General features: G+C 35.9%; 1 protein-coding gene across 1 annotated transcript in view; it reads left to right on the forward strand.

The window, feature by feature from the left end:
- Positions 1–12,862, forward strand: part of LOC126009196 (sodium channel protein type 2 subunit alpha-like) — a 178,870-nt gene that overhangs the window by 97,562 nt on the left and 68,446 nt on the right. The window contains exons 12-14 of the mRNA XM_049773565.1: positions 782–1,129; positions 2,711–2,843; positions 8,025–8,263. Coding sequence (XP_049629522.1) covers positions 782–1,129; positions 2,711–2,843; positions 8,025–8,263 — 720 coding nt within the window. The remainder of the gene's footprint in view (positions 1–781; positions 1,130–2,710; positions 2,844–8,024; positions 8,264–12,862) is intronic.

Genomic DNA, 12,862 nt, shown 5'->3' on the forward strand with positions numbered 1-12,862 from the left:
TGCATTCCCTATTTTATTATATCTCAGACACCAGAAGAAGACCAAAGAGCAAATCACAGGGAATTAATCATAGTTCTTTCAGCTTAATTTGTTTAATGTATTAATTGAGTTCGTTATAAGCAATGCAAAAAGTAAAAATAAAAACACAATGTCTCCATGTACTAGAAGAGACACTTAAATTTAACTTTATTTACTTCAATCATAATATCTGCATCAGATTATGATAATTAACTATTTTTGATTGATCAATTCACCACTGCACTGCAATATGCAAAGTTTTTCATAGTTGAGTTTCAAGTATGAAATATTCCATCAGCAGTCCTATCAATAGTGTCAACTTCTTACCACCACTATCTCACTGTTTTTGAAAGGCTCTAAATGTAGAAGTGTATTAAATTCTTTTTATTGAAATTTTTCAAAAAAATTAGCTTTTAGAAGATTCTAACAAAAACTTCAGTTCAAAGTGCCAAATAATATAACTAAAGAATGTTAAGTGGCATTTTCCATGTAAGGCTTGGTTAAAATGGAAAAAAATCGACAGATACTTTAAAACTAAAGAGAGAACAGGGAAAAAGAGCTGAAAAGATGAATTCAGTGCCAGAAAACAAGCATTTATTGAGGTACCCACAATAACACCTGTTCAATAACTTGTGCATAGATAAGTGAACAAATTTGTTCAATAACTTGTGATTAGGTAAGTAAACAAATTAAAATAGATGGTCTAATAATTTTAAGAATGTTAATTCTGGTTTCATATATTTTCTTGTTTTGTTGGTGACAGTCTTTACTGAGCATACGTGGCTCACTTTTCTCTCCAAGACGCAACAGTAGGGCAAGCCTATTCAGCTTCAGAGGACGTACAAAGGATATTGGCTCTGAGAATGACTTTGCTGATGATGAGCACAGCACCTTTGAAGACAATGACAGCCGTAGGGACTCTCTGTTTGTGCCACACAGACATGGGGAACGACGGCACAGTACGGTCAGCCAGGCCAGCCGTGCCTCCAGGGTACTTCCCATCCTTCCCATGAATGGGAAGATGCACAGCGCTGTGGATTGCAATGGAGTAGTGTCCCTTGTGGGTGGTCCTTCTGCCCTCACATCTCCTGTTGGACAGCTTCTACCAGAGGTGAGATCAATGCAAATAGCATCCGGGAAGGGAACTGTAACAGTGCCTGTGGTGGTAGTGGTTTAGATGGTTTGGTAGTGGTCTGTGAACTTTGCTGAATCTGGGGATATATTCAATCGTGTTATGAATTAGTTTTGTCAAATTTTTCTATTCAGATTTTTACAAACTAATTAAAAAACAAGTTGAGACTTATAGTTTATAATTGGAAGTATTAATTCCTTTATCATTATTCCTACTGTATAATTATTATTACTAGTTAAAAAGCACAACTTAATAAGCACAACAATCAAAATAAACACAGGGCATTGCATAAATACTCATATTAAGGATCTTAATATGACTGCCTGTTTAAAAGATTATTGCATTAAATATATACTTTTTAAATACTTGATTTTTTATCCATACTTCTTGTAATAATCTAATTATTGTTTGATTTCATGAAGCACATATATCTTTTTAGGCCTTTTGAAATCTTGATTACTTAATTCTGGAAATGAAAAATATCAAAGCATTGTATCCTTGTTAAAAATTCAGGATTTGTAGAGACCGGAGCGATAACATAATGGTAAGGCGTTTGCCTTGCAAATGGCCAACACAGAACAGATCCTGGTTTGAATCCTCACATCCCATCTGGTCCTCCGTTTCTATCAGGAGTGACTTCTGAGCACAAACCTCTCAGCAGTGCCAGGTGTGACCCGAAAAGCAGAAAAAATATATTTAGAACTTGCAAAGTGACTTAACTGCTGTAGATAAGTTTGAATAATAAGAATAAGGTGTGTGTGTGTGCACACAAGCACATACATACTGTTTTGTTAATAATATAAACATTTTTATGAGTTATACATTTTAATTTTAATATTAAGGATGTTAAGAAATTAACAATGTGGGGCCGGAGAGATAGCATGAAGATAAGGTGTTTGCCTTGCATGCAAAAGGATGGTGGTTCAAATGCCGGCATTCCATATGGTCCCCCGAGCCTGCCAGGACCTATTTCTGAGTGCAGAGTCAGGCGTAACACCTGAGCACTGCCGGTGTGACCCAAACACCCCAAAAAATACATTTTATAACTATAATTCCTAATTAAGGAACTTAGTACTGATTCATTTTAGGAGATCTTAACAATCTTTACCTGCATTAAAAATGTCTAAATTTGCAAAAAGGTCTATAAATATCTAATAATTTAACTTAAGGTAAATTAAGAAGCAGATTATATCATTCTGAAGCCCATGATATGTTTGGGTAACATGCTAATAAATCAGTAATAAACTTGAACTTTCTAGATCAAAGTTCCAAGGTGGAGGACTTAGAAGTCCATTTTGATGGCAAATCTAGGTAAGATACCTCTGAATTTTGAGGCTCTACTGTTTTTCTAATATTTTTCAAGAAGGAAAATTCTGTCATCATGACATTTATATATCATGTCATGTTTCATATATCATGTTATTAGTTATATCTGAAAATTCTTCACACCTCATGCTTTTCTTTGAGAAAACAGTTAGCTAAGTACCATCTCTTTCAGAAATGTTTTGGATATAGCTATGCTCAGAAATAATAATTAGTTTATTTGAAATTTAACTTTAGGGCACTACTACTGAAACAGAAATAAGAAAGAGACGGTCCAGTTCTTATCACGTTTCCATGGATTTGTTGGAAGATCCTGCAACAAGGCAAAGAGCAATGAGTATTGCCAGTATTTTGACCAATACTATGGAAGGTAAGTCAAAAATCCCAGCTCCAAGCTATGTGGTGGCATTTAGACATGCCAAAAAAAAACAAACAATTTCCAAAAATATTTCTCCCTTATTATCAAGCATATGTCCTTTGCATCTACTCAATGAATACAAAATTCAGGCAGATATAACAATAGATTCTACTATTTCATATTGTATTTTTACATTTAGCCTTCAGAAGCTTTTGCAAGTACAAGGTACATATAGAAAATTCTTTTTTATATGTTAATTTCTGAACTTTGAAATTTTTAATACATGACTTTGAAAAAAATGTCATGACCAATGTTCATTATTATAAAAAAGCAAGCCAATTGAATTGGATTAACTGATTAAAAAATAAGTTTTAAAACCCTTGAATTAATTAGAAAAATAAATGACAAATATCAACTAGGTTTAAAGCCAAGTTTTCAAAATTTTGTTGTCCTACTTTTGTCTCTCTCTAACCAAGTATGACATTATTTCAGCTTTTCTCTTTTGTTGAGGATCGTATCTGATTCTGTGACTTGTTGTTTAGAGATCTCATTATGCCCAAATAAAGACTTTGGGGTCAACTCGACCTGTGATTCATTCTTTGCTTATCTGATGTGTTAAGTGTGCTAATGAATGACTTTGAACTTCAGTTTCCTCATTAATAAAACAGAGAGATTGATGTTCATGCATAAGGTTGCTGGAGGGATAAAATAAGTCATCATTATGAAACCACCTTGTGCCTGGCATTAGTAGGAGGTCAATAACTATTATCATTACTGTTGTTTCCTAATATTTTCTCTTGTTAATTCACCTGTTTGTTCCCTTTCATGCTGAAGTGAATGCAGATTTCGCCTAGCAACTTCTACTACTTGGACAATACTGGAACGTATAATAAAGTGCATCCTCTCACCTTTCTTTCCCTTTCTGCTCCTTTCTCTTTTAAAACAACTACCAACCTTCACCACTCCTATATGTGTGTCTGCTTGTGAAGTGTATATTATGCCTTTATTTTGTTTGTTTGTTTTTGGGTCACACCCAGCAGCACTCAGGGGTAACTCCTGGCTCTACATTCAGAAATTCATCCTGGATCATATGGGAAGCCAGGATTCAAACCACCGTCCTTCTGCATGCAAGGCAAACACCCTAACTCCATGCTATCTCTCTGGCCCCTATTATGCCTTTCTTATTGCTAGTTATAGTTTCCCCAGTTACTAGACAAATTTCTGAAATAATTGTTTTCAGCCTGAATGCCAAGATCTCATGGATGATGATATGAGTACCAAAAACCTAAAATTTACAGAAAAAATTAACAGTCTAGATGACGGCATATATTATAGCCATGTCAAGATTACATACACCAATATCCATAATGTCCTAATGCAATAACAGAAATCTTCTCACTGATTTCTCTGGAATATTAAACTCAGTACGTTCTTCCCTAACCTCACCTGCATTAGCTTGCACTCCCTCTTCCCCCAGCTGCCAGTAGCTTGCTCCTCCCTGTCCCTCCAGGTAAATGTTTTGAAGATTCACTGGTCTTCTGCTCCTTGCCATAGCAAAACCACTGAGAGGAAGCTGCCAGTGGTTCTGCTACCGATGTCAGCAGCATGTCTGCTCCCTAAAGCAAGAAGTAGAGAAGGAGACAGGGTAAGTCTAAATCAACAGTCCTACTTTGCACTTCTAATAGCATTAAGTTTGAGCTGATGTAAGAAATGACTTCCAAAAAATAAAATCCACCCATACACTGAATAAAATTGTCACTAATTAAAATGAAAAATTCAAAACAAGTGCACCAACATCACCTTTCATGAAGAAGTGCCTCATGGAATTGTTTAGGATGACAAGCATGATAGGTGTCCTTAGAAACATGAATAACTGGGGCTGGTGTGGTGGCGCTAGAGGTAAGGTGTCTGCCTTGCCAGCACTAGCCTAGGACGGACCACGGTTCGATCCCCCGGTGTCCTGTATGGTCCCCCAAGCCAGGAGCGACTTCTGAGTGCATAGCCAGGAGTAACCCCTGAGCATCACCGGGTGTGGCCCAAAAAACAAAACAAACAACCAAAAAAAAAAGAAAAGAAAAGAAACATGTATTACTTAGGAAACAGGAGACAAAGAGTATTTGGTTTTAATTAATATTCAGTGTTTTATTTTGTATATTTGTGAGGGACAATGGCTACACTTTATACTGTTTTTCCTTAGCTAACTTCAGAAACAAAAAGCTTACTTTTCTTTTTTTAATTATACTTAAATATTTTGAATGTGGCATCACTCAATGTTGATTAAGTATACCCAGCACACAAATTCATATTAGAGTGGTCTTCAATGTTGTCTTTCAATTGTTCCTGATAATGGTGGAAAATAATTTTTTCTTAAGTTGTCCTAACCTGTTTGTTTTTCTGTCTGTTTGTTCGTTTGTTTGTTTTGGTGGGTGGTCTTTTCTTCTAAGCTTAACCTTCCTTATTTAAGGCTTTTTGATCCGGCTGGCAACTTTAATTTTTTACCTTTTAAACTACAGCCAACTCACCATTTTCCAATGTAACAAATAGCATCTTTCTTGACAAAACCAGTAGCTGGGAAAAGTGAATTATTTAGAGAAAATCAGTGAGCGGAAAAAATGAATTATTTACTTTTTGTTAAGGAGGTGGCCCCACCTTTGGCTCTTGGCAAACTGAGTCATGAGCAAGGAATCAAGGATTCTACTTGAACCCTGTTTGGATCCAGGCAAGCTTGGACCTAAAGCTGTTGAGAACCTCCAGGACTGCACTCAAAGATGCTTGGCAGGACATGAGCCCAGTTTAGGGCCATAGTAAGCATGCTCCGCACCTGATGAAATATATAATACTTGTTGATCCCACCCTTGAAGAGATTTAATGTTAAGGTGAATTCAAGTTACAGGGAGGGGATAAAGAGAGTCAATAAAGGACCTGCCAGGGGTCTCAAACTTGCGGCCCACAGGCCGCAAACAGCCCTCTGTACAACATTTTGTGGCCCTGCCCTAGAGGAATCATTTTTTGTTTTGTTTTGTTCAAGGCTTACTACTGACTTTGCACTCAAGGATCACCTCGACTTTGCCTCCTGCGGCCCCTAGGTAAATAGAGTTTGAGACCCCTGAAAGAATATTTGCTTGTGTGGATAACTCACATAGGAATAATGGAGACATGGTTGTAGTTCTACCCTAAATGCTTTGTTTCAAAGTATGAGGTTCTCTTTTTTTATTTTGGCATGAATAATTCAATGGTTTTATTTTAGAACTTAAACAGCTTTGCTTCGCTTTTTCCTGGTGTCAAGATGAGCAACTCCTGCTGAAATTCCTGTCTTTAACTTTCCTCTGATTATTTTTTTTACACAATTCCTATTTGCTTATTTTTACCAATTAAATGGCAGGTAACATTTAAAAATATATATTCCAACTTTACATAAGCAAAAATATTTTGTCATGCAATTTTATTGCTTGCTAAAAGTTATAATATTTTATCTTTATATAAACATTATTTAGAGGCATCTAAAATAAAAGTAGTACAGATTAGTTATATGTACATTTACATATTAATTCAATGCAGATTTTTCTCTGACTTATGGCTCAAATATATTGCTTATGGGAAAGAGAAATAAACTGTGCTCTTGGAGGTTTTAATACATAAAGAAATAATCGAAGAATATATCTCTAGTAAAATTATATTAAAAAGAAGCAGTAAATTAATTTACTTAAAGGTAATTGTTAGTTTGTAGAAAGTTTATAGTTGTAGTAAAGAGATAGTGTTTATAGCTATAGTAAGAGATAATGTCTACTGTTACGTTATTCTATGTGCTGCTTTCTTCTTTGTAAAGTTATGTTCATAGTAAGCTGCACCATTTTTGGAGAAATAATTCACCTAATACCTAATACCCCAAGGGACTATCCAAGAAATTTATGCCATGGATGATGAAAATCTTTGCACTACTTTTAGAAAGTGGTGGTCCTTTTTCTTTCCCACACCCCCGAAATGAATGCAAGTTTTTTATTTTTTCTTTTGCTGATTGGGCCACACCCGGAGTCGCTCAAAGGTTACTCCTGGCTATCTTCTCAGAAATAGCTCCTGGCAGGCACCCCCGGGGACCTTGGGTCCTGACAAATGCAGCTGTACTATATCTCTCCAGCCCGAAAGTGGTGGTCTTATTTTGACAGTGCTTATAATGATTTGTAAAGCAGACAATAATGGAAATAATTGCAAGTTCTGCAGCCTCTTACAATTTAAATCAAGAGACATTCTTACCAAAAGAAGGTATTAGATAATTTCTCACTTTTACTTTCTTTCCCAAACTATTTGCAATATTTAACAAATTTGATTACTTTGATTATCACCTCTAAAGGTATGTGCATTTTTTTCTTTTTTCTCCCAATTATTGACTAGAGATACTTGAAGTCATGTTTCTCTGAAGGAAATGTATGTAACTATGAAAATTTATATTATAATTATGGTATGATAGTTACTCATATTAAAGCATGGAAGTTAGCATACTATGAGAGTTTCTAAGTTTACATATTTTCCATAAAATTCTTATTTGTAAGACAATTTTATGCTAATAGTGAGGTTCTTGTTTTCTAAAGGTAGCTATTTCCTCTTCATCTGTGCCCTCCAGTTATATTATGAAATACAGGGAAAAAGAAAGAATGTTGCTTAGTATGCAGTTCTGGAGACTTTTTGATTATTATTGGAGACATTGACAAAACAATCTTATTAATATGCCAGAAACTAATAAAAACATGTCTGGCCTGAAAAACTGAGATTGAGCAATACTGGTAAAGATTTCCATCCAGACCATCTTCCAAAACAAAAAATTTGACTTAATTTTTTATTTGTATCTGGAGCACAAGTCAACTTTAAGTGTTCTTTATTCACGTCTTAATCCACAAGTTTCTAATAACATTGAAAATAAGTGCTATTATCTACTAATAGTTTCATACTACTGCAGTATCTTGGAAAGCATATTTAGCCAATATAACTTTGGATTATTTACTAGCCTTCTCTTTGCATATGTTTCTAATATCCATTAATCCTTTATTAGTATATTTTTTCTTCCACACTTAGATTAATATATAATGTCTTTTAACAAGTTTAGATATTTAAAATCATTTAAAATTACTTTTCAATTAAATCCAAGGCTGCCTAATTAAAAGTAAGCTACTTTAATATATACTCTAACTTTTTCCCCAGAACTTGAAGAATCCAGACAGAAATGCCCACCCTGTTGGTATAAATTTGCTAACATGTGTTTGATTTGGGACTGCTGTAAACCATGGTTAAAGGTGAAACATATAGTCAACCTGGTTGTGATGGACCCATTTGTTGATCTGGCTATCACCATCTGTATTGTCTTAAATACACTCTTCATGGCCATGGAGCACTATCCCATGACAGAGCAGTTCAGCAATGTACTGTCAGTTGGGAACTTGGTAAGACTCACTAAAGTTCTTCTTTTAGAGAGAAATGTGATTTATTTCATAAATTCACATATAACTTTGAAGTTAAGATTAATTACTCATATGTATACCTAGACATCAATATACCTGTATTTTCATGATAGCAAACATATATTACAGTTAAAGAATGCCAAATATTTTAATATTTTAATTGCCAAATAAAATAATTTTACTTAGAAATAAATGTAATAATATTTTCCTTGGAATAATTGTCCTAAGGATATAATCAAGAGAAATTCTTGGGTATGAACAGGTCAGGCCCAAAAAACAAATATGAAAACAAGGTGCATAATTGGATGTGTAATTCCAGAGCTCAAAAGACAAGCTTGAATTAAAAACATTAAAATCACTATGTAATTTCATTAGAAAAAGAAAGAATGATTCCTAAAAATATACAATGTTGGGTGATTTGTTAGAGATGCTAATTTCTAACAACTGATAAGTTAATTTGAGATGTAGGAATCATATCTAAGAATATGAAATATAATAATAATAAAGCAATAAAAATAATGAAAAATTCCTAACTGGCAAGCAGGATATATATACATATATTTATATTACAAACCCAAGATAAGCACATGATGTCTACATTGTTGAAATTGGTTAAAGTGATTTTTGGGGGGTTTTTGGGACACACCCAGTGATGCTCAGGAGTTATTCCTGGCTATGCGCTCCTGGCTTGGGCGACCAAGGATAGAACCATGGTCCGTCCTAGGCTAGAGTAGGCAAGACAGACGCCTTATCCCTTGTGCCACCCTCCAGCCCCATAATTTATACTTATTATGAGTTGATAAAATCAGATTTAGAAGTAGAATTAATGAGTATATATGAAGCCACAAAACCTCAAAGAAATTAAACTCTTAAACAAGGTCTGTAGTGGTAGGTAGAATGGGAAGTAAAATCCATGGAAAGTTTCTTTGATAACCCAAGTGATAGTTTTAAGTTCTATTTACGTTATATATATATATTTTTTTCTAACTTTTTAAACAGAGAATAAAAAGTACAAGGATTTTTTCATGTAACTTTTTCATTTATACTTGTTTAATATCTTTATTTAAGCAACATGGTTACAAACATGTTTATAGTTGGGTTTCAGTCATAAGAAGAATACCCCCCTTTCACCAATACACCCCTCCTTCACCAATGCAATCTTTCTGCTACCAATACCCCCCATCTTCCTCCTCCTCTACCCTCTGCCTGTCTTCAAGACAGGCATTCTATTTCTCTCACTCACTATCATTGTCATGATAGTTTTTGGTATAGTTATTTCTCTAAATGCACTCACCAATCTTTGTGGTAAGCTTCAAATCATTGCCTGGTCCTTCCAGCCCTCATTTCTATTATCTCTGGGTATTATTACCATGCTGGCTTTTATTTTTCTTAAATACCACAGATGAGACTATTCTATGTCTATCTCTCTCCCTCTTACTTATTTTACTAAGCATAATAGTCTCCATATCCAGCCAGTGTAATAGTTTCCAGGTCCATACATGTATAGGAAAATTTTTTAACTTCGTTTTTCCTGACAGTTCCATTGTATTTCATTGTGCATATGTAGCACAGTTTTTTTAGCTACTCATGTGTTGTCAGGCATCTGGGTTGTTTCCAGATTCTGGCTACTGTAAATATAACTGCAATGTACATGGGAGTGCAGAGGTATTTTTGTATTGTGTTTTTGTGTTAATAGGGTATATTCCTAGGAGTGGCATTGCTGGATCATATGGGAGTTCAATTTCCAGTTTTTTGAGGAATCTCCGAGGACTGAGTAGCTGATGGTTCCTAAAAAAAACCCAAATAAGAAGTAGCCAGAAGGAGAAAGAAGTTGAATAGGGTATTTGAGGTGGGGGTAATCCTGAGAAGTCCCAAAGTTACATATAACAAAATTTAAGTTATCAGAATAAAACATTATTCACTTTTTTGGGGGGAGGTCACACCTGGTAACGCTCAGGGATTACTCCTGGTTATGCACTCAGAAATCGCCCCTCATGGAAACAGTGTCCAGGATACAAGAGCCCCCTACTAAGTGGGAGAAACTATTCACTTAATACCCATAAGATAAGGGGCTAATATCCAAAATATACAGGGCACTGACAGAACTTTTCAAGAAAAAAAAACATCTAACCCCATCAACAATGGGGAGAAAAAAATGAACAGACACTTTAATTAAAAAGAAATACAAATGGCCGAAAGGCACATGAAAAAATGCTCCACATCATTAATCATCAGGGAGATGCAAATCAAAACAACTATGAGGTACCAACTCATGCCACAGAGATTGGCACACATCACAAAGAATGAGAACAAGCAGTGCTGGTGGGGATGTGGATAGAAAGTAACTCTTTTTCACTGCTGGTGGGAATGCCATCTAGTCCAACCTTTATGGAAAACGATATGGTGATTCCCCCAAAACCCGGAAAGTGAGCTCCCATACGATCCAGCTATACCACTCCTAGGGATATACCCTAGGAACACAAAAATACAATACAAAAATCCCTTCCTCACTCCTATATTCATTGCTGCACTATTTACAATAGCCATACTTTGGAAACAATCAAGATGCCCTTCAACGGATGAATGGCTAAAGAAACTATGGAACATTATGCAGCAGTCAGGAGAGATGAAGTCATAAAATTCTCCTACACATGGATGTACATGGAATCTATTATGCTGAGTGAAGTAAGTCATTGGGAGAGAGATAGACACAGAATAGTCTCCCTCATCTATGGGTTTTAAGAAAAATAAAAGACATTTTTGAAATAATTCTCAGAGACAAAGAGAGGAGGGCTGGAAGGTCCAGAGCTTGACATGAATCTCACCACAAAGAGTGAGGAGTGCAGTTAGAGAAATAACTACACTGAGAACTATCATAACAATGTAAATGAATGAGGGAAGTGGCAAGCCTGTCTAGAGTACAGGTGGGGGTGGGGTGGGGAAGAGGGAGATTTGGGGCATTGGTGATGGGACTGTTGCACCAGTGAAGGGGGGTGTTCTTTACATGACTGAAACCCAAGTACAATCATATTGTAAATCAAGGTGTTTAAATAAATATATTAATACAAAAATCACCCCTGGCTTGGGAGACCATACAGTATGCCTGGGGATCAAACCCCAGTGTGTCCTAGGTTAGTACATGCAAGGCAAATGCCCTACCACCTTCACCACTGCTCCAGCCCCAAAACATTTTTTATTTTATTTTTTAATATTTTATTTATACACCTTGCTCACAAACATAATTTTGTTTGGGTTTCAGTCATATAAGATGACACCCACCCATCACCAGTGTAACATTCCCATCACCAATGTCCCAAATATCCCTCCTCTCCTCCCCGCCCCTACCTGTACTCTAGATAGGTTTTCTATTTCCCTCATAGTTCATAATGTAGTTATTTCTCTAACTAAACTCATCATCTTTGTGGTGAGTTTCTTGAGGTGGGCCGTAACGTCCAGCCCTCCTCTCTTTTGTCTCTGAAAATTGTTGAGAAATGTCTTTCATTTTTCTTAAAACCCATAGATGCGTGAGACCATTCTCCATCTTTCTCTCTCTCTGAATTATTTCACTCAGCATAATAGATTCCATGTACATCCATGTATAGAAAATTTTCATGGCTTCATCTCTCCTGACGGCTGCATAATATTTCATTGTGTATATGTTCCACAGTTCCTTTAGCCATTCATCTGTTGAAGGGCATCTTGATTGTTTCCAGAGTCTTGCTATGGTAAATAGTGCTGCAATAAATATAGGTGTAAGGAAGGGTTTTTTTTTTTTTTGTATTGTATTTTTGTGTTCCTAGGGTGTATTCCTAGGAGTGGTATAGCTGGATCGTATGGGAGCTCAATTTCCAGTTTTTGGAGGAATCTCCATATCATTCTCCAGAAAGGTTGAATTAGTCGGTATTCCCACCAGCAGTGGATAAGAGTTCCTTTCTCACTGCATCCCCGCCAATACTGCTTGTTCTCATTCTTTGTGATGTGTGCCAATCTCTGTGGTGTGAGGAGGTACCCCATAGTTGTTTTGATTTGCATCTCCCTGATGATTAGTGATGTGGAGCATTTTTTCATGTGCCTTTTGGCCATTTGTATTTCTTTTTAATCAAAGTGTCTGTCCATTTCTTCTCCCCATTTCTTAATGGAATTAGATGTTTTTTATCTTGTAGAGTTCTGTCAGTGCCCTGTATATTTTGGATATTAACCCCTTATCTGATGGGTAATGGATGCATAGTTTCTCTCAATCAGTGGGTGGCTCTTGTATCGTGGGCACTATTTCTTCGAGGTGCAGAAGCTTCTCGGCTTAATATATTCCCATCTGTTAATCTCTTGCTTTCACTTGCTTGGAGAGTGCAGTTTCCTCCTTGAAGATGCCTTTAGTCTCAATGTCATGGAGTGTTTTACCTACGTATTGTTCTATATACCTTATGGTTTCAGGTCTGATACTGATATCGATGTCATTAATCCATTTGGATTTTACCTTCGTACATGATGTTAACTGGGGGTCTAAGTTCGCTTTTTTGCAAGTCAGCCCCAAAACATTTTAATAAGACAAAGGACACAATAGAAATGCAATTAGTTTGGCAT

Source organism: Suncus etruscus, chromosome 5 (assembly GCF_024139225.1).
Source record: "Suncus etruscus isolate mSunEtr1 chromosome 5, mSunEtr1.pri.cur, whole genome shotgun sequence".
Classification (NCBI taxonomy): Eukaryota; Metazoa; Chordata; class Mammalia; order Eulipotyphla; family Soricidae; genus Suncus; species Suncus etruscus.